The 22,280-nt window shown below is 52.2% G+C and overlaps 1 protein-coding gene across 1 annotated transcript in view; it reads right to left on the bottom strand.

Annotated features, from left to right (window-relative positions):
• SYT17 (synaptotagmin 17) overlaps nt 1-19,550 on the bottom strand; it is a gene marked incomplete at its 3' end in the record, with an annotated part of 68,637 nt that extends 49,087 nt beyond the window's left edge. The window contains exons 1-5 of the mRNA XM_080703439.1: nt 19,466-19,550; nt 19,246-19,268; nt 18,461-18,609; nt 10,924-11,072; nt 6,058-6,677 (exon numbers count right to left, since the gene is read on the bottom strand). Of these exons, the coding sequence (XP_080559565.1) occupies nt 6,058-6,677; nt 10,924-11,071 (768 nt within the window). The 5' untranslated portion in view covers nt 11,072; nt 18,461-18,609; nt 19,246-19,268; nt 19,466-19,550. The remainder of the gene's footprint in view (nt 1-6,057; nt 6,678-10,923; nt 11,073-18,460; nt 18,610-19,245; nt 19,269-19,465) is intronic.
• Nucleotides 19,551-22,280: the final 2,730 nt, after the last annotated feature.

Here is a 22,280-nt window from a genome sequence, read left to right as displayed (position 1 = left end):
CAGGAGACAGCTCAGCCGGAGACGATGTGCATGGATTCCCCCTCCTGGGTGCAGAATGCTATCATCAAAGGTCTATGCGGTTCTCCTCTGGACGGCAAATCCCAGGTGAATGCAATTTTCAGAAACATAAATATCCAGCCTTCCAGTGGGCAAATATCGCTTCTGTCTAAACACATTTCTCCTTCTTCTGGGACCAAATGAAACTTCCTCCTCAGTGGGCAATCTGGCTTTGTAAAACAAGATACAACCGCCAGACATGACTCAGAATTATCCCCCGTGAGCTTCTGAGAGAGTCTGCCTCCTTCCAGAAGAGCCCCAGGGGCTGTACCCTATACTCCAGACACTTGATCCATCTCATTAAACCACCACCAGTCCAACTCAGAAGAGCCCTGAGTCTGTTCAGCTCGAGTGACCGGATCCTTTCCACCCTCCACCACCACCCGGGGTTCTCAAAGGAAGTGCAGAGCTCAGGGGCATCTCCCACCACACTGGCTGCGGGCAGGCAGGTGGGCTCCCCCGCGGCTTAGGAATCAGAATCGGGGCTCTCCCTTTCCCCAGTCTGTCTTGTTCCCTCCCCTGTACAGTTTTCTCCAATACCCCATTAATGGGTTGAATTATGTCCCCCCAAAACATGTTTCAAAGTCCTAACCCACAGTACCCCAAAATGTGATCTTCAGAAATAAGATCATTGTAGATGCACAGACTTAAAAAGGTCTGACTTCATTTTCTCAGCTTTATAATGGTGTGACATGTACCCATAAAACCATCCTGTTTCTTATTTTCAGCATAGGAGTCAATAAAGTACCCGAGCTATGATTGGACACTTTCTCATAAAATGAAATTCGCACGGGAGGATTTTGCCCAACTGCAAGCTGCTGTAAATGCCCTGTGCACTTTAAGGTTGGCTGGGCTGAGCCGGGGCGCTCTGCGGATTTTGTGTATTAACTGCGCTTTTGAGTCACGCTGAGTTTGTGGGGATGGAGCCCCTCCTAAGTCCGGGAGCATCTGTGATTATTTAAGATGCGGTCCCGCCGGAGGACAGGTGTCCTGATAAAGAAAGGAGACGGAGGTGCATGCAGGGAGAAGTCGGCCATGTGACAGGCAGAGATTAAAGTGATACAGCCCAAGACAAGAAGGCTGGGGATTGCAGGGAGAAAGCCAGAAAGCAAGGACCGCCCTGCAGGAGCGTGGCCGCCAAGTCCTTAATCCTGTGCCCCAGGCCCCCAGGACGCTTGAGACAATACATGTCTGTCCCTCCAAATCATCTAATTCATGGAACTTTGTTGCAGCCACCCCAGGAAACGAACCCACACCTGCATCTCTCTCTCAGGTGTACGGGGAATCTCACCTAAAACAACCAGTCTTTCCACCCAGAAAACACAAAGTCCAGAAGACGCAGGAGATGGGCGCCAGGGGCCACTCTTCCCTCGAGCGTCCCTGAGCCTCCCTTCGTGGGAGCTCTGGACCTCCCTAAGTAGGATTCTGGTATTCAAAGAAAAATTCATACAACATGACCCCACCCCCAGCAGATTTCACTAGTACTAAAACTCCCACTTGAAATGTATTTGTTAGCCGGGCGTGGTGGCGCACGCGTGTAATCCCCGCACTTGGGAGGCGGATATAGGAAGATTGCGCATGTTCGAAGCCAGCCGCGCTGGCTTAAGAGACCCTGTTTCCAAAAAATAAAAATATAAAATAGGTCTGGGAGTGTAGCCTGGAGGTAGAAGGGTTTCCAAGAACCCCAGTATTTGTTAGCTGGACACATGCATTTAGGAGGCTGAGACAGGAGGATCACAGGTTCAAGGACAGCCTCAGCTACTTAGTAAGGCCCTCCGCAATTTAGTGAGACCTGTTTCAAAATAAATAATTAGGGCCGGGCATGGTGTCCCACACTTGTTATCCCCGTGCTTGGGAGGCAGAGACAGGAGGATCACGAAGGTTCGAAGCCAGTCACATGCGCTGGCTTAAGAAACCCTGTTTCCAAATAAAAAAGTATAAAAATAGGTACTGGGAGTGTACCCTGGAGGCAGAAGGGTTTCCAGGAAACCCAGTAGCACTAAATAAATAAATAAATAAATAAGCCAGGCGTGGAGGTGCATGCTTGTAATCCCAGCATTTGAGAGGCTGAGACGGGTAGATCATGGTCCGCAGACAGCCTCTGCTACTTAGTGAGGGCCTCTGCAACTCAGTAAGACCCTGTTACAAAATAAAGAATTAAAAAAATAGGGCTGGGGGGCGGAGCTCAGTGGTAGACTGCCCCTGGGTCCCATCCCCAGTGCGTACCATCAAAAAATAGAAATAAATAAATAATAAAAAAAATAGGACTGGGAATGTAGCTCGGAGGTAGAATGCCGCTGGGTTCAATCTCCAGCAACACACACACACACACACACACACACACACACACACACTTGTTTCCCAAATGCAATGAAGTGTATCCAGAGGACATACTGTGTCACCATCACAGAGAGGTGGGACCTCTCCTTAGGAAGATGGTAAACTGCTGAAGGATTCTTCAAGGGCGAATTTGACCCTTCTTGAAAATGTCTGTCTTTATCATCTCTTTATTACTCCACGGGGCGTAGAGCCCTATGGTTCGCTATTTTCAAACCTGCCTTCTGCACTAGTCTGGGAATCCCCGCTGATGGGAATTATCTGAGCTTTATTGTATCAGTCCATCTAGAGATCGTAAGTAAAATAGAAAGAAAAACTGAGAGAACCAGAAAAGAAGACTTAAAAAGAGTAAGAAAGATGGATGAAGAAGAAGAAAGAAAGTACCTGCAAGGCCTCGATGATTCTTCCAGAAATTACCATGAGCAGTTATAAGAAAACAGCTATCTTAATCACAAAGTTAGAGTTCACAGCCAGGACATAAGAGCCCAAACCGCAGAGACAGGAGTCAGGAGCCACCATCTACCTCACAGCAGCTCCGGCCACAGGGTTCAAGTCTCAGCGCGACAGAGTACAAGTGTGATGTGTGACCAGAGTGGGTAACCCGCCTGAGAGGTTTCAATTTTATACACGCTTTTTTTTTTTTAATATTGAGATTCAAACCCAGTAGCATTCTATCTCCAAGCTACACCCCAGTTCTATTTCATTTTCTATTGGGAAACAGGGTCTTGGTAAGTTGCAAAGGGTCTTACTTGGTTGTTGAAGCTGGCCTTGAACCCACGACCCGGCTAGTTTTCTACACTCTTCATTCGTGGGGTGCCCAGAGGTCCCCTGTGGAACTAAGACACTCTCTGCAGTTCATACCAAGGATGAAGAGCCAACCCACTGGCTGGGGAGGGAACTGCTCTCATGGTGACAGAAGACACACCTGTTATCCTGCTTCAGTCGGAGGAGGCTGGCGGTACTGAGAACAGCTCTGTTCTCTGGCTTCCAGAAGTCAGAAATGACCAGAAACCCTCTCTGCCCCTGGCCTGCCCCGTTAGCTATGCAAGCAGGTGTCAGTACTGCAGAGGATGCTGGGAAATCATGGTCCACAGGCTTGCTCCCAAGAGGCCAAGATAAGCCATGGGAGAGGTGGGCAGGCCAGGCCCATGATCACTCCCTTTACCTCTTCACTTCTCTTCCTACAAAGGGCCCCTGCAGTAGGCAACTCTGAGCAGACCAGCGGTGGCCAAGTGCCCGTCCCCTGTGCTTCCCCGTCTCCGACCCTGTGTGCACCAGGCCGCCCCACAAGACTAGGAAGAATATATCAAATGTCCCCTAAAGAATTCACTTATTAATGCTTGGAACCGATGTAATTGGGCCAGGAGGGTAAAATCCTAGAAGTGGATAATCCATTGTAATAGATTTGCCCGGGTGGTGCCCTGTAGGCTGGTGGGGTGCGGCTGGGGGGCGGGTCCCTGGCAGTGCTGCCCTGGCGATTACAGATGGGTCCTCCTCCCCGGCTTTCTCTCTTGCTTCCAGCCTCCATGATGTGAGAAGCGCAACCCATGTGCTCCGCCTCTCTCTGCCTCCCTCCGCCATGACCTGAGAGCCGCGATCCCCGGCCTCACGTGGACTGAACCCGAAACCGTAAGAAAATAAATCTTATTTCCTCTGAGTTATGCGTCCATCTTTTAGATTATAGCTGCGGGAATGCTGACCGGAACAGGAAGGAATAGAGAGAGGAGTCTAAACCACACTAAGGGCCAGGAAGGCTTTGCTGAAAAGGAGACATTTGCGCCAAGACGTGTGGGGTGTAGGGTGAGGCTCAGGGATGACTGATGCTAGCCTCTCCAGGGCGGAGCGAAGCTTGCTAAGACAGAGTTGATTTTGTCTAATCGGTCTCTCTTTAAACTGTAAATGTGCTCTAGACAGCTGAGATAGGGCGATTCTTTGAAAAGCCAGCGCTATCCAATAGTATGGAAGATCCACAGAGAATACCAGCCGCATTTCGAGGGCGTGCTGGGAGGGGCGGCAGATGCAGGCACCAGCTCCCACCCGCGCAGGCCTGCACGAAATTTTCATTTGTGGCCACTGGAGGCCTTTTTGCCGACTAGCAACACAGTCCAGAGGTCTCAGGGAACTGTCCCCGCCATTCAGTGTCCAGCAAAAGCCAGTGCAGACACAAGCTGCTGCCTACCCAGGTGTATTTTATAACAGCTCCCAGTCTCCACGGCAGGTGGCCCACGTGGCAGCCAGGTCAAGCTTCTCTGTGCTTTCCTGCTCCTTCCTGGGTTTTCTTACCAGTGTCACCTACCTAGAAAATGACTTACTTTGCCTCAGTCTCCTCTCGGGGAATCCAAACTTAACAGAGGGAAAAACCCGTCATGTTGAAGATGGACAGGTGCAGAGACTCACAGATAATGGGACAGTCTCACTTGCACCCCAGCCCTGGGGATGGAACTCACACATGTGACCTTGAGGTGCATTTCCCAGCACTCCCCAAAAAACTGCACCCCAAATGTGGTGCTGGGTCATCAAGTTTTTGGCCAAAAAAGTGCAGATCTGAGATGCATTTGGTATGTTCAGTGAAAGTAATCCTGCCTGTATCATGGGGCTGGGCCGGTGTGACGGGCTGGACGGCCTCCAGCTGGCTGGGTCTGTCCCTCTCTGCTACCCACAGTGGGTGCAGACAGGGGATGCATCCAAAAACCTGCAGGAGATACAGCCCGGCCAGCAGGTGGCCTCCCCAGGAGCCAATCCTGTCTCCCTGGACTGGATGGAAGAAGGAAGCCAATCTGACAATTTACCTGAAAAATCTCCAGTCATCATCTGATTCCTCGCCCTCATTTTTTCTTTCCCCCTAAATCAATTTCTGAAAGTCAAGATGACTAATAGCTTTATGTCCTGGACAATCATTCTCCTGATTAAATATCTCAGTATCAATGACAGGAAGCTCCCAGGGTGGTGGTGGTTACAGAAACCTCTGCCTGTGATAAGATTTCCCAGAACCGGGCATGGTGGCGCACACCTAAAATCCCAGTACTTGGGAGGCTGAGACAGGAGGAGCACAAGTTTGAGATCGGCCTCAGCAACTTAGTGAGACCTTCAGCAATCTAAAGAGACCATGTTTCGAAATTAAAATAAAATAAAATAAAAAGGGCTGGGGCTGTAGCTCAGAGGTAGAATGTTCCTGGGCTCTATCCCCAGTAACACACACACACACACACACACACACACACACACACACACACACCAGTGCATGTGAAAGCCGGTGAAATCTGAACAAGGTCTCTATGAGATGTAAGATGTTCTCACTGAGTTAAACTGAATAAGGACAGGAGAACTCCCTGTGCTATTTTGACAACTTTTTGTGAGTCACAAATTATTTATTTACTTACCGATTGCAGTACTGGGGATAGAACCCAGGGGCTTTCTACCTCTGAGATACACTTTCAGCCCTATTTTTTTCTTATTCTTCATTTTGAAACAGGGTCTCACTGAGTTGCCAAGGGCCTCACTAAGTAGCTGAGGCTGACCACGAACTGCGATCCTCCTGCCTCAGCCTCCCAAAGGTTGGGCGCAAATTATTTATAAGAACATTTTTTTTAAACAGCAAAATAGAACTGCACCCGTCCCGTTCTTTCAGCCCCCAGGAGGAGCCCCCACGCGCCAGCCCCTTACCTGAGTGCTGGGGAGCAGGGCCTTCCACCAGTGCCCGCCCTTCACCAGGTCCACCTCGCACAGCGGCACGGACACCTTCCCGATGACGCAGTGGCGCGAGAACTTATCGAAGTCCAGCACGGTCAGGAGCAGGGTCCTCCTCTGCGCTTCCAGGAAGGGGATGTCGAAGGTGTAGCGTTCCTCGAACACGGGCTTCTGCGTCTTGCGCTTGACGCCCGTCTGCTTCGAGTTCTTCTGGTCGGGCAGGAGGCAGATCTTGACGTAGGGGTTGGAGTGCGCCATGTCCTGGCGCGCGCTGTCGTGGGAGATGGGGGGCGGCAGGTCCCGGGCCTCGATCACCCTCACGGTGAGGTGGTTGTGCAGCAGGTCGTACTGTGTGCTGAAGTGCAGCATGCCCAGCTGGTACTTGGACAAGATCTCCTCGTCCGTCAGAGAGTCCACGTCGTCGCTGTTGGAGTCCAGGGAGTAGAGCCGAGGCTCGAACTTGCGGAAATAGTCATCGGGGGTATAGGTCCTCCTGAGCACGGAGGGCTGCAGGGGCTCCTTCTTGGTACCCAGAACTCCAAACTCAATGGGCTTGAGGTCGATGAGGGGGGAGCTGGGGCGTCTGGAGTCAAGACCTAAAGAGTCCCCAAAAATAGCAGTAAGTACGGACACCCAGGTCGCTAGGTGACATCGCAGTGGCTGAGGATGCTCAGCATGTTACTCTGTTTCAAAGTGCTCTTCTCTGCACCCTGGGAAACACCGCTGCCCCTCTACCCCTGGGGGTTCCAGGGCCCTTGCAGATACCGATAGCAGAGGATGTTCGAGCCCCTGATATAAAGCGGTGTCGTATTTGCACAGAATCTATGTACATTCCCGTGTGCTTTTAATCACCGTTAGGTCACTTACAATCCCTTTTTCCATGGCAATGCGGTACAAACCATTCTTCTACTGTATTGTTACGGAAATAATGACAAAAATGTACGCGTTCGTGACTGACGTGGTTTTTTCTGAGTACTTCTGATCCGCGGTCGGTTGAATCTGAGTATGCAGGACCTCTGGACGCAGAGCACTGCTGCGCTGGTGTTTCCTCTAACAGGCAGCGTGCCTGGGTTACGTCACTGTCACCAGTATCACAGCACCCAGGGGCACTGCTCCAAGCGGACAGCATGTCCCACGTTATCTGACCTCATGTTAGAGTTAGATATGGGATGTCCCCTGGAGAGCTTATGGATAACATTTCATAGCGATGTCATTAGCCATGAGGGTTGTACTCTCAGCAGTGGGTAATCTACTGTAATGGATTCACTAGGTGGTAACCTAGGCCGCTGGGGTGTACCTCTAGGCTGCACCCCCAGTCCTTTTTTCAATTTTTGAAACAGAGTCTTTCTAAATTGCTAAGGGCCTCACTAAGTTTGCTGAAGCTGGCCTCAAACCTGCGGTGCTCCTGACTCAGCCCCCCAAGTACTGGGATGACGGGCGTGCTCCACCAAGCTCAAGTTATTTATTAGCCAATCCCTCTCATCCCCACTTTACAGATGAGGAAACAGAAACTTTCAGTCACTTCTCAAAGGTCGCCCACATCAGTGGGGTCTCCGGGAGTCGAGCCTGCTCGGTCCGGCCCTGACCAGGGCCCTGTGCCGCCTCCACAGTCCACGGGGCCAGCGTGCCTGGCTCAGATTCCAACACAGCTACTTGTCCACGAGCCCTGTGACTCTGGAAACATTCTTAAAATTCTCTGGGATCCAGTTTCCCCACCTGTAAAATGGAGTCAGTAATGGCACCTGTCCCAAAGACGGTGGCGAGGGTTTACTGAGCCAGTGCGTGGAAGGGACTTGGCACAGAAAGTACCATGGCAAGAGCTGGATAAGTGGGAGCTGCTGGACCTCTTCACAGCTCAGATTCCAACCTGCGCTCAGGGGCCGCCTCTCCCCCCTCAGCCAGCAGAGTCCTTCTTCCCGACCTTGTTCCTCCCTGTTAATTGTCTGTTTTGCCACTAACATCACAGGACTCTAGCCCGAAGCTGAAAAACGTGTGTTAACTGAAAGTCCCCTGTGCTCGGAGCTGGGCGTGAGACTTAGAAGTCACCTAGACCAACACTGTGCACGGAAAGATGATGAGAGCTAGGAACGTGAGCCCTGCAGCTGACTGAGCAGTGTTTCAGCAGCCACAGTTTTAAACACGCGCAAAGAAACAGGTGAACTTTAATTTTAATAATTTACCGTATTTAACCTACTAGTTGAGTGTCCCCGATCATCCCCAAATCTGAGATCAATCTGAAATGCTCTAAAATCCAAAACGTCTTGAGCACTGCCAATCTAAGGTCACGAGTGGGACATTATACCTGACCACAGGGACGGGGGCAGTCAAAACTCAGGCGCTCTGAAGATACCACGTAACATCGCCTTCGGCTGTGTGCAGAAGGCGTGCGCAAAGCATAAATAAATTTCATTTGGGGACTTGGTCCTCGCCGCAGGGTCATTCGCAATGTGTGTGCAAATGTTCTGAAATCTGAAATTCTGGTTGAGAGATATTCAATCTGCATATCCAAAGTATCATTTTGCCATATAACTAATATATAGACATTTTATTTATTTGTTTGTTTGTTTGTTTGTTTGTTTGTTTTTGGTGGTACTGGGGGTGGAACCCAGGGGCTTTCTACCTCCCGGCTATACTCCCAGCCTATTTTATATTTTATTTGGAAACTGGGTCTCACTAGTTTGCTGAGAGCCTCACTGAGTAGCTGAGGCTGGCTTCGAACCTGTGCGATCCTCCTGTCTCAGCCTCCCAAGCGCTGGGATTACAAGTGTGTGACACCACACCCGGCTATAAAGACATTTTAATGAGATGCTTTATATTTTCTTTTGCATGCTGTCTTCGAAGACCGGGGAGAGCCAGACATGGCGGAAGGAGGACCTGGGAGGCGGAGACAGGAGGATCACAGGTTCAAGCCAGCCTCAGCGAGACTCTTGTTTCTAAATAAGAAATAAAACTGGGCCGGGCGTGGTGGCGCACGCTTGTAATCCCCACGCTTGGGAGGCAGAGACAGGAGGATCGCGCAGGTTCGAAGCCAGCCGTGCTGGCTTAGGAGATCTTGTTTCCAAATAAAAAAGTATAAAAATAGGTCTGGGAGTGTAGCCCAGAGGTAGAAGGGCTTCCAGGAACCCCAGTACCACCAAAAAATGAAAGAAAGAAAGAAAGAAAGAAAGAAAGAAAGAAAGAAAGAAAGAAAGAATAAAGCCGGGCATGGTGGCGCACCCATGTAATCCCCGCGCTTGGGAGGCGGAGACAGGAGGATGGCACAGGTTCGAAGCCAGCCATGCTGGCTTAAGAGACCCTGTTTCCAAATAAAAATATAAAATAGGTCTGGGAGTGTAGTAGCCCGGAAGTAGAAGGGTTTCCAGGAACCCCAGTACCACCAGAAAGAAAGAAAGAAAGAAAGAAAGAAAGAAAGAAAGAAAGAAAGAAAGAAAGAAAGAAAGAAAGAAAGAAGAGAAACTGGGCCGGGGATGTAGCTTGGAGGCAGAATGCCTCTGAGTTCAATCCCCAGAGTATCACAAAATAAATTAAAATAAATACAATGAAGTAAATACACGTCGGGGCCTTGCACTTACAGCGCTCGTGCTGCGCCCACGCCCCCATCCCATGGACTACCTGCACTTTTGTGTTCTGTGACGGCCCTCAGCGGCCGTGCTGATGGCCAGGTCCACAGCGGCCTCCGTGGACGGGGCAGGAGGGAAGCCTCAGGAGCTCCGGGGCCGCGGCCTCCCTAAGGCCGCCCTGCGCTTTTCTCTCTTACGTTCTCCCTCCATCTATCTCCAGGGAGGACCAGACACCCCTTGTTTACAAAACATTTTGGAACCTGGGTGGATCCTTCTCTTCAAAACTTCAAGCTCTTCCCCTTTGTTCAGAGACTCGGGGAGGCCCTGGGCGCACTGGGGGTCTGGGGTCTTCGGGCTCGCCCCTCCTTCCTCCTCCTTGGCCAGATCACGCTATTTGGCCAAGCGCACTTGCTACACAGAGTAGACAGTGTGGGCAGCCAAGATGGACCTATATATACATTTTGTTTAGGTTTAAATGTAAAGAAATTTCATATAGAATCCCACATTACCCGTTTGTCTTTAGAAAGACCAGGAAACACTGGGTCACAGTCCTACGCAGCCACCAACCATTAGACCAGAAAAGTAGCCACCGGCTCCTTTCTCTTCTTCTCTCTCTCTCTCTCTCTCTCTCTCTCTCTCTCTCTCTCTCTCTCTCTCTCTCTCTCTCCCTTCCTTTTTCTTTTTCTTTCATAGTCCTGGGAATTGAACCCTGGGGTGTTCTACCTCCTAGTTAACTCCCAACCTTTTTTATTTTTCTAAATTTGAAATGGGGTCTCGCTAAGTTGCTGAGAACCTCACTAAGTTGCAGCGGCTGGCCTTGAACCTGCAATCCTCCTGTTTCAGCCTCCCAAGTACTGGGATGACAGGTGTGCGCCACCACACCCAACTACCCGGTTCCTTTCAATGGGGCTTCAGCTTTCTGGTTGGCCACAGTCCTCACTCCGCCCTAGTACCTGTCCAGTACAAATTGACATTTGTCACTGCATGGGGACAGTTAACCTCTATCCAGCCCTCTAGACTCAGCTATGACACAACCCTAGGGGCCCCTGGAAGTCAGCTGAATTAACAACCCTGTCCTAAAGCGTGAAAAGCTCTCCTTTTCATATCCAAAATGATCCCTGTGACCATGCGGGCCAACTGAGAATATCAAAATGACCAGTTTGGACTGAACTCTGCAGGCGTCCAGTAGGCGCGACACACTCGTCTGCCACCGGTCTCCTGGACAGTCGCCCCAGTCTGCCCCCCACAGCGGCCCTCCTGCCTCTCCTGGGGCGACACTCACTGGAAATCCTCCGGGTCAGGCTGTACGTGGACTTGGACGTGTCGGAGGACGAGCGCCTCCCATCCGGGGAGTTGGTCCTGGGGGTGAGCGGGATTCCACTGGCCGTGTGCACGGAGTCGCTGTCCTTGTCGCTGCCGCGGCTGGTCATCCTGCAGGAGGGGGAGAGACAGCGGTGGCTTGGGGAGCCCCCAGAGACAAGTCTATGCCCCCCCATGTCCCTACCTGCACTTTCCCCCCCCCCAGTACTGGGGATGAAACCCAGGGACATTCTATCTCCGAGCTACACCCCCAGCCCTATATTTCATCTTTACTTTTTTGTGTGTGTGGTATGGGGTGGGGGTAGAAAACAGAGGCTTTCTACCTCTGGGATACGCCCCCAGCCCTATTTTATAACTTATGTGGAAACAGGGTCTCACTGAGTTGCTGAGAGCCTCACTAAGTAGCTGAGGCTGGCTTCGAACCTGTGCGATCCTCCTGTCTCAGCCTCCCAAGCGCGGGGATTACAAGCGTGTGCCACCACGCCCGGCCCAGTCTTTACTCTGAAACAGGGTCCCACTAGGTTGTGAAGGGCCTAAGTAGCTGAGGCTGGCTAGGAACCTGCGATCCTCCTGTCTCAGCCTCCCAAGTACTGAGATGACAAGTGTGTGCCACGATGCCCAGTGGCTACCTGCAATATTTATTTATTTATTTATTTATTTATTTATTTATTTATTTTGCAGTACTAGGGATGGAACCTAGGGGCATCTTCCTCCGAGATATAACCCCAGTCCTATTTTTTATTCTTTAATTTGAAGCAAGATCTCACTGAGTTGCAAAGGGCTTCACTAAGTACCTGAGGCTGGCCTCGAACCATGATCCTCCTGTCTCAGCCTTCCAAATGCCGGGATTGCAAGCATGCAAGCAAGGAAAGATCTTTGTGGAGGGCAGGGACCAGCTGAAGCCACAGGATTTGACAGCACTTGGAAGACCGCCCATTTGCAGTTCTGTGCTCCCCTTCGATTCCCAATAGAGCCTTGCTTTATGCACAAAGCGCGAAGTAATACAAAGGAATATTCTCCAATTTAAAATGATTTGTCAAGAATTTGCATAATTTCAGCTGAGTGTGGTGGTGCATGCCTGTAATCCTAGTACTCGGGAGGCTGTGACAGGAGGATTGCAGGTCCAAGGCCAGCCTCAGCAATTTAGCAAACCCTATATCAAAATAAAAGATAGAGCCGGGCGTGGTGGCGCACGCTTCTAATTCCAGCATTCGGGAGGCTGAGACTGGAGGATCACACTTCGAGGACAGCCTCAGCTACTTAGTGAGGCCCTCTGCAACTTAGTGAGACCCCGTTTCAAATTTAAAAAAGAATAAAAAAAAAAGGCAGGGGGGCCGGGCATGGTGGCGCATGTTTGTAATCCCTGTGCTTGGGAGGCAGAGACAGGAGGATCGCAGAGGTTCGAAGCCAGCCTTGCTGGCTTAAAGAGACCCTGTTTCCAAATAAAAACATAAAATAGGTCTGGGAGTGTAGCCCGGAGGTAGAAGTGTTTCCAGGAACCCTAGTACCACCAAAAAAAAAAAAAAAAAAAGGGCAGGGGGTGTAGCTTGGAGGTTGAATGCCCCGGGTTCCATCCCCAGAACCACACACGAAATAAATAAATAAATAAATAAATAAATAAATAAATAATAAAAAGAACTGGGGGTGTAGCCTGGAGGCAGAATGCCTCAGCTCTTGGGTTTAATCCTCAGTCCCCAAAAAGAAAAAAAATTTTTTTTTGTTTGCATTGTTTCAAAGCAGCAGTTGGGTGGAGGGACGGGTAAACTTGGGCTATGGCCACACGGGGGCGCCACGTCGTCTAAGCGAAGCCGGAGACCTGTCACAGGGGCTGGAATGAACCACGTGGTTGTTCCAGCGCCTCCAAACTTCCCCAGGGGGCTCTGGTGTGAGGCTCCTACCACCCCACAGACACGTGTCCATAATTTAACACCTTTCAAAACTACTCTCCAACCGCGTCACTCAAGGGTTCATTGAGTGGCGGGGCTCCAGCCACAGAACAGCCTTGAGAATCAGTTTTTTAAGAAGGGAAATTGGAAGACATTAGCCGCAGTCTCAGAAACAGATGGAGGAGACGCACTCTGAGCCTGGGGGGAGCGGAGGCCAGGGAGAAAGCCAGGTGGTCTCAGGCAAGTCCCTTCTCCCTCTGTGACTCCATTTCCCCATCTAGAAAACAGGGGCGCTGACGGTGCCCACCCCCTACGGCTTCTGTATGCTCGGAAAGAGTCAGCACACGTGAGCTGCTGGGTCATGGCCCACACCTGCAATCCCAGTACTTAGGGGGCTGAGACGGGAGGACGGCAGGTTTGAAGCCAGCCTCAGCGATTTAGCGAGACCCTCCGCAACTTAAACAGACCCTGTCTTAAAATTTGAAAAAAATAAAATTGGGCTGGGGGTGTAGCTCGGAGGTTGAACATCCCTGGGGGTTCTCTCTCTCTCTCGCTCTCCCTCTCTCTCTCTCTCTCTCTCTCTCACACACACACACACACACACACACACACACACACACACACACTGCTTGGCACATCAAAGGTAGATAGATGCCTCATACATTTTAGCCAGCATACACCAGGGGCAGCTTTAAGACCCCCTCCTGGACCTGGGAGGATGCTGAGGGGAGGGGAGGGGCAAGGCTGCTCCGTGCCTGTGTGAGCGCCGTGTGTCAGAGTGGCCGCGGACTCAGGCCTTCGCAGCCGCCTCCCCTCCACATGACATTTAAGCCTGCGGGGAAACTCGCCTGGGAAAATGTACACTTTGAATTCTACGAGGTCTTCAGATGCATTCTGTGCATGAAATGAGACCGATCGGATGTGCTTCGAGAGCGACAGGCGGGTTGCAACGGGGACAAGACTGGGGCATCGGGAAGGGAGAAATAAGGCATCCAGAGATCCAGAGGGGCGGGTGTGACGCCGGGGCGGGCAGCAGGATCCAGCCACCGCACATCTCCCCTCTCTCCCTCAGATGGAAGAGGCAGCCTCCTCCGGGGAAGCACCTGCGCCCCGGGCTGTCTCCTCCCGGGGGGGCCCCCACCGGCCCCAACGGGTCAGCTAGGTGACCCGTGCCCTGAAGCCTCTGAGTCACAATTGCGGGGCCTCTGCCTCGGGAACCTTCCTCTAATACCTGAGCGGTCCCTCTGCCGGGAGGCGCTTACCATCCCCGCCACCCTTCTGGTTCCTTCTCGCGTCCGAGCTTCTGCCCGGATGTCTCCTTAGAGGGGCCCCGTCCCATCCCCGGAGCTCGTCTTTTCAGGCACTAAGCCCCTGGCCCCAGCATGCTGGGACGTGTCTCATTTTTCTCCAGGAATGAATATGGGATGGATGGCTGCTCCCTTCTCGGGGTTCCTATCTGATTCTTCTTGGGTCACAATTATCGGGGTGCTTGTGTCGTGGTCCCCGAGTGGTGGGATCAGAGGCCCCGGGTGTAATGTGTGCCTTCGCCCAATGCTCCATCTACCGCTCCTGACGTCGGGGGACGTGGCGCGGAGCTCTCCTCTCCAGCCTCAGTGGAAGCCCTGGGGTAGGGTCGGGAGGCGTGGCTAGCTGACTCGCACCACTATCAAAAGGCAGAACCCCGATTGAGCCCCAAACGTGGGCAGCATGTTCTGCATCATAGGCTGGGCCTCCCCTGCAGGACCTGTGAGAGCCGTGTAGACAGGAGGTACTCAGTATATGCCCATAAACAAATAACTCGGCTGGAAATCACTCCCCAATAGGGATTCTTCTGGCATGGCCCGAGGCAGCCAATCAGCAGGTAGCTTTCTGACCCAGCAGCTCAGCCCCACAGTGTCACAGGCCGAGTGCACAGAGGGCCAGCTTTCAGAGGCCGCCCCTGATCCCTGGCTCAGGTCACAGTAGGACGGAATCCCAAAGCCTGAATACTTGACATTTGCGTTCCCCGCCTGTTGGATAACATGCCACTGCCCACTTGGTAAATAAATCTGGAGAAACCCAAGCTGCAAGTGCGCTCTCGGAAGGACTTCACCCGCCTCCCCTCCACAGATTTCTTTTACCGATTTGCACTATGTTGAGGGCTAAACACGGGTTAAGTGTTGCCTGGGGCTCGGGGGAAACCTGGTCCTGGGAGGCATGGAGGTCGCGGACAGTTGTTCGCACCGCAGACTGTGCGGGCGGCCGTGTCGGTGGTGCCATTGGGAGTGGTGTGGTGGTGGCTGCCTAGAGGATCCCAGCCCCTCGGCCCCTGCAAATGAATCCCCTGCTCGCCACAGGCTCAGCAGTCAGAGCCAAACACGGCTGTCCTCCAACACGGTGTTAGAACGAGGTGGCCCCATGTGATGCTCGGCATCCGGGTATCTGGGGACCAACAGGTGCCTGGCCTTGGTCTTCCAGGTTGGGGGTGGGTCTGTTGGTACAGAGAAAATCCAGGCTCCTGAACCTGGCTTTCAAGGCCCTACACGACCACGCCCCGATCGTCCACTGCCCGAGGCAGCATGCGACACAGCCACGTCCCCGGCCAACTGAAACTGACGTCTTGTTGGAGCCCAGCCAGGTCCCCTCACTTCCGTGTGGTCTGCGGCCGTCGCACAGCTAGAGGAGGAGTAAGTAGCTGCCGCAGAGGCCATCTGTCCCACGAGGTTAAATATTTACTATCTGGCCCTTTACGGGGAAACTTTGCTGAGCCTGGTCCACCAGCTTAGTTCATGGGGTCGCTGTGGGTCCGGGGAGGGCAGGTAGCCCAGCACCATCCGGCATCATTTCCTCCAAGCAACATGATTGGTCAAGGGGCTGGTTACCTGACATGAGTCAGGCCAATGAAAGTCTCTCTCTCTCTCTCCCTCTATTTTTTTTTTTAATTTTCTGCAAAAACCATAAAACTTCAATCTAGTGCTACCACATAGAAAAAGCAAGCTCCAGAATGAAGCTAATTCAGAAGAAATGGGAAAGAGGGAGGACTCCATGTGAGCCTCCAGATCTGGCCATGCCCGAAGCCATCATCTCTGAATTTTCCCAGAACAAGACCCTATGGTGCTTGGGAGGCTGAGACAGGAGGACCACGGGTTTGAGATCAGCCTCAGCAACTTAGGCTGACTCTCTGCAAGCTAAAAAGGCCCTTTTCAAACCAAAGAATGAAAAGGGCTGCGGTGTGGCTCAGTAGAATACCCCTGGGTTCAATTCTGAGTGCCAGAAAAAAAGATCGTAAGGTGAACTGTCGTATTTGATGTACAGGATACGTGTGCACAACTCCAGACGGCAGCTGGGCTCCCGTACCTGACTTAAACCCCCGCCCACGGAATTTCAAATCCCCCGAGCACAGCACCTGACTCCGTCTCCCCCGATGCCCCATGGCGCCCGCACACAGTGTGCACTCCGGCGAGAAAAAACAAAGAGACTGAGATGAATTTCCAGCCGGACAGCTGGGACTTTCAGGGTCAATCCCCGCCTGTAGGTTAGTCTGTTTTGCCGAGTGAACGAGAGAAACAAAACCGCTGCCCTTGCGAAGGGGCCATTCTGCTGATCCTAGCTCTAACAGTATCAGAGGGGAAGCTGAGTGTAGCGGTGCATGCCTGTAATCCCAGTACTTGGGAGGCTGAAACAGGAGGACCTCAGGTTCGAGGCCAGTTTCAGCAGGTTAATGCGACTCTCAGCGACCTAGTAAGACCCTGTTTCAAAGTAAAAAAAAACAAAACAAAACATTTTTTTAAAGGGTAGAGTATAGCTCAAAGGGAGAATGCCCCTGGTTTCAATCCCCAGTATCACGCACACACACACACACACACACACACACACACACACACACCAGAAGGGCTGAGGCACTCTGCCAGAGACCACAAGGAAGTAAGAATCACCTCTTCACTAATGAGTAGCTGTCACCAAACACCTCCCCTCTACACGCACCTGTCGGATTCAGACTCTAACTTATAAACAACGGACACGCCTTAGCATTTCCTTCGCATTGGCTTAAATAGCTAATAAAGCCAGAAATGACACTTGAGAGAGCGCTTGGAACTGTGGGACGCACATTAGCTGTACGCTCATTTAATCACAACCCCGACGTTCTTGAGCCATCCCACTTTCCAGAGGAGACTACTGAGGCCAGAACAGGGTAAAAGGAATAATCTGAAGCCAGGCATGTGATCCCAGCATTCGGGAGGCTGAGACAGGAGGGTCGTGATTCATGAACAGCCTCAGCTACTTACTGAGGCCCTTTGCAACTCAGTGAGACCCTGTTTCAAAATTAAGAATAAAAAACACGACTGGAGGGGTAGCTTGCAGGGAGAACGGCTCCGGGTTCCGTCCCCAGTTCACACACACAAACAAAAAGAATATGATAATCACCAGGGGCTTAGCATCCCTGAGTACTGGGCCACATACACCTCCGTCGAATCCCCGCAACGACCTTAGGAGATCAAGGCCACTTTATCATCCCACTCTACAGATGGGGAATCGAGGCCCAGAGAGGCTAAGCAACTTGCCCAAGGCCACTGGCCTAGCAAATTAGAGCAGAAATAGGATTTGAACTCTTACAGCCTGGACCAGAGGCGCTTTGCTATGGGGATAATAATACTTGCTTCTAAGACGAAAATATTGAGAGGTTCAAGGGATGATCCCCAACTGGGTGGGGTGGGGGGAACGGACACCAGAAGCTTCTAGAATCTCTGCCCAGGATTTGGCTGAGATGGCTCTAGGTATCCGCCCGGAGGGCTGTGTGCCCTGGCGCCATCTCTGCCCCTCTCTGGTCCCTCTGCGCTGCGTGGTGAGAAGCTTCCCTGGGCCATCCAGGTCTTTCCCCCGACTCTGACCACCTCCTTCTGCCAGCCACAGAGAGGTGGACCAGACACATGGCTGAGAAGCTTCGAAACCGCGTGCCCAAAATATCTCAGCAACTGGCAGATGGAGATGTTGTATGCCGGTGCGGGAGGCAAGCGGATTAGAAACAAAACGAAAGTTGCCAGGGAGAGCGTAGACAGCGTTGGAGGGCAGACTCGAGGTGCTTTCCTGCCTCCCCGCGGCTGACGTTCTTGTTCAGACCAGCAAAAAGGCCCTTGTACGCACATTACCCCCACCGCACACGGGACGGATATTTATTGAGCATCTACTAGGTGCTGACCCTGGGCTGAGCACCAGAAACACTTTGTCACGCTGCCCCGGGGGCAGGGGGCGGGACCAAAACCCTGAGAATCTGGTCATCTTTTGAAGAACACGGAGACGCAGAGCCCGGATCTCGTTTTCTGTTCAAAACGACCAAGTGACCCAAAGCGCCCACGAGATTAGCATCCACGGCTTGGCCGGCATCTCAGAGAGAAGCCCGGGCATGAAAGGGGCTGAACTAGAACCCGTCGCCGCCGACCTGCTGTCTCCCACTGGCCAGATGAGACAGGAGCTCCGCACACACCCCCATCGCGGCCAAGCTGCCGGTGGAAACGGGGCCTTCCCCTCTCTTGCACCCCCAGGTCCTGTCTTCCGGGCCAGGACCCCCACTCCCACCCCGGCTCAGAGAAGCGCAGCTTTTGAGTTCGAGACCACGGTGGCAGTGGCGGTACTTACAGCCAGGGAGGAGTCTGGGCCGGGAAGGGTCCCAAGATTTCAACTTCATCCTCGCTGGATTGGCAACAGCTGGAGTCGTAGCAGCGCTGGCAGCAGTGCCGGCAGGTCCACCTGCACAGTAGCAGGTCGGAAATTCTAGAAAGAAAACCCTGAGGCCGAGGGCGGGGGGGGGGGGCAGCAATGGGGAGGGGGCGAGAGGGGGAGAAGGAACATCCGGAATTAAGAGCGGCTGATCTATCGGAGGGGAAGCAAAGACACTCACGAGTCCCGTCTCTGACACTGAGCCTTTACAACGAAATGTTTTTCACTTCTGTTTACCAACCGCGGGCACAAAAGTGGCAGAGGTCAACTCGCCGGAGCCATCCAGACAAGCTAAGCCCTCGCAGGTATCTCTTTTTGGAGTTTCTTGGCATTTGGGTGTTTTATACGGCACCGCGAGGGCTAGACAATATGTTCTCGAAACACAATGAATGTTACTCTTCTTCTTGCAGGCAAAGAAACACATTTTTAAAAAATCATCTCGGTGACATGAAATTAAACACCGATAGTCGGCAGGACGTGGAGAGGGGTAAGGGAGGGAGGGACACCTGTCTTGCTAGATTAGTGTCCGCTACCGGGGGGCTCCTTTCCGTAGAAAGGAGGAAAAACATGCCCGTCTCGATATCTGATTATTGTTTCATACTCAAAAGCCCCCCAGCCCGGCATAACACTTCAAAACAAAAGGCAAGCATTTCTTGGTTAGAAGCCACGCCAGACACATCAGACACATCGCTGGATGGACCCACCTCGTTTAATGGTTCCAACTGCCCTTTTAGAGATCCGGGATGAGGCCGAGGGGCGGGAGGTGTGCGAAGGGAGAGAGAGAGAGAGAGAGAGAGAGAGAGAGAGAGAGAGAGAGAGAGAGAGAGAGAGAGAGAGAGAGAGAGAGAGAGACCAATTTAGCAATATCCTAGGAACTCCAGAGAGAAAAGGAATCCACAGCATATCCTGGGTCTTTCCACTTACCATCCCGGGCAGGGAGCTGACTTCTTAACAAAGTATTGCTATTTTCAGGGCTGCTGGTAGCCTCCCGGTTAACCAACACCGAATGAATGGGCAATGTGAGCGTTTCCATAGGATTTACACCGTACGCTGTTATGAAGCAGAGCGGGCGGATAGACAGTCATGCTATCCAACGCAGCCACACTTCAGGAGAACCGCAAGCCTTCCTCTACAGAAATAGCCACGAAGCCAGCCCAAAGGACGTGATTAGCCAACGTGCAGGCACGCATGGGTGGCCTCGGCTCCCCGCCCTCCGGGAAGCCCTACCTTCTAATTCTGCTCCGACGCAGGGGGTGGTGGCGAGCTTCCGGTGACCACCCCTGAGAGCAGGAAGGAGACAGGGACCCCGGATGGGGTCCCCATATAGAGGGCGGACCTCCCTCCCTCTCTCTTTCAGCCCCAGCCCCACTCCCATCTTTTAGCAGGTTTTCAAGGCACAGACTCCCTCGCCCTCTTGCAGACTTTTTTCCTAAATGAGCCGGGGAATCGGGAAGATCAGGGGTCATGCATCCAGCCAGGGATGCTTCCAGAGGTGAGGCCCCAACTCAGAACTTTAAAATGAAGAGGGAGAAGTCACTGTTGTTTTCAGGTGTCCTACAAGGAGGACAAAGTCTCCATCTGGTCTTGTTGGCGTTAGGACATCTTTTTCACACCTGTTGGCTCCCAGGCATCCTTTAAAACAAAGGCAGCGGGCCTGGCCTGGCCTGAGAATCCCGTCCGGCCAGAACACAGCAGCACTCAGCGTCCCTGGTGTTTATTTTTCCAGTTGCCTTCTGCCTACATCATGTGATCCCCGTTCCCTATTAAGGCAGCAACATAAAATTTCTCCTTCATAGGATTTTTTTTAAGGTTAAAAAGTCAGTTTATAGAGAAAAATTAAGCTAATAACAGCACAGGTGGTACACGGCTTGTGAAAAATTCAGAATCTTCCAAGTGGCAAAGGATTAACGGCAGCCTGAGAAACAGCCCAGGGCAGGGACCACAGACTCCTCCAAAACCAACATGCAAAGGACACGCGGAAGACCCGGAGGCGCTGAGCGGCCACAGGACTAACCCTGGCCTCCGCGCCGACCGGGCCTGTGGCTTGGCGGCCGGGGACCTCTCTGAGCCTCTGGGACTTCCCCTCTTTAGTGGAACAGCTACTCCCCTCCTAAACGGGAGCTGTTGGGATAGGCTGGGACGCTAAGGGTGAAAATGCTCATGTGCTGCCCGGCTGCGGCACAAAACGTGCCCTTTCTGTGGCGTCAGAGAACAAAGTGGTTATCGGAACCCACTGGGTGAGGCCCTTTGCAATTTAGTGAGACCCTGCTTCAAAATAAAAAATAGGGCTGGGGGCACCTAGCCATCCCCAGTACCGCAAAAAGAATGTTTGGGATAAAGTGATGTGTATCCAAAGAACCCATTCATTCTCTTCTCTTTTCTCTTCTCTTCTCTCTCTCTCTCTCTCTCTCTCTCTCTCTCTCTCTCTCTTCCTCTACCCCTCTCCCTCTCCCTCTCTCGCTCTTTTTCTCTCCTCTCCATACTGAGAATTGAACCCAGGGGCATTCTACCTCTGAGCTACACCCCTAGCCCTATTCTTTTTTTTTTTTTTTTTTTTTCTAATTTTGAAACAGGGCCTCTCAAAGTTGCTCAGGCTGTCCTCAAACCTGCGACCCTCCCATTTCAGCCTCCCAAGTAACGGGACAGACATGCACGTGCCACTGAGCCCAGCAGCCATCATCCTAATTTAGGCAATTGTTTCCTGGGCATGAGGCGGTCAGAAGGGAGCCATCCAAAGTCTATGATGGGGCCAGCTCTCGCCCCAGCGAGGATGCATGGCTTTCTCAGGACCCAGGTACAAGATGAGAGTCTTGAGCCTGGCATGGTGGAATATGCCTGTAATCCTTGTACTTGGGAAGCCGAGACAGGAGGATCCCAGGCTCAGGGCCAGCCTCAGCAACTGAGTGGGGCCCTCTGCAGCTTAGTGAGACCCTGTTTCAAAACAAAAAAGTAAAACAGGACTGAGTGTAGCTCAGCATCAGAATGCCCCTGGGTTCAAGCCCCATACTCTCCCCCGAGAGGACAAGGAAGGGATCAAAGCGTGTAGTAAAGGAAGAGGCTGGGATGCGCCAGGCTCCTGAGTTGCTCCCCACACGGGGGTCTCTGGGATCACAGCGTCATCACTGATGCAGAACGGATTCAAGCCCCAACGCAGGAGGGAGCAGACCCCAGCTGGTCTACAGAGAGGTCACAAATAAGGCTCATAGACCAATCCAGCTCGAGGCTGTTCCTATAGCCCTGCTGCTGAGAACGATGGGTCCGTTTTAAAACGGTAGGGGAAAAAATCAAAAGAAGACTACTACTTATTGGCTCATCCAAAGTGTATAAAAATCAAACATCAGTGTCCACTGCAGGTCCTCTTCCGGGACACACCCACTCCTTTCCGGCCGCCGGTGGCTGCCCGAGCGCTCGGGAGCGTGAAAGAGGCCACGTGGGCCTCCAAGGAAAAAAAAAACAACACATTTGCTATCTGGCACTTCACAAAGAAAGTTCAACAGCTTGTTCTAGAAGGAGAGCCGGGATCATGAGCCATCTATACGTGAGGTGCTTGAGATGGCTTCCCTGTACTTTCCAGGCTCCAAAGTCCTGCCGTGGCCTCCAGGCATATGTGTGGCTTAATTTCTGTGCTGAAGCTAGTCATTAACACCCGAAGAAGCCCGATTTAATGTTCCCTGCTCCCCCCACGGCGCATCCGGAGGGGCAGGGACTGGGCCGTTGCATCCCCAGGGCTACCATGGAG

This window comes from Muscardinus avellanarius, assembly GCF_963383645.1.
Source record: "Muscardinus avellanarius genome assembly, chromosome: 10".
In the NCBI taxonomy this organism is placed as follows: domain Eukaryota; kingdom Metazoa; phylum Chordata; class Mammalia; order Rodentia; family Gliridae; genus Muscardinus; species Muscardinus avellanarius.
Note: the sequence above shows the minus strand (reverse complement) of the source record. Positions and strands in the feature narration are given on the sequence as shown.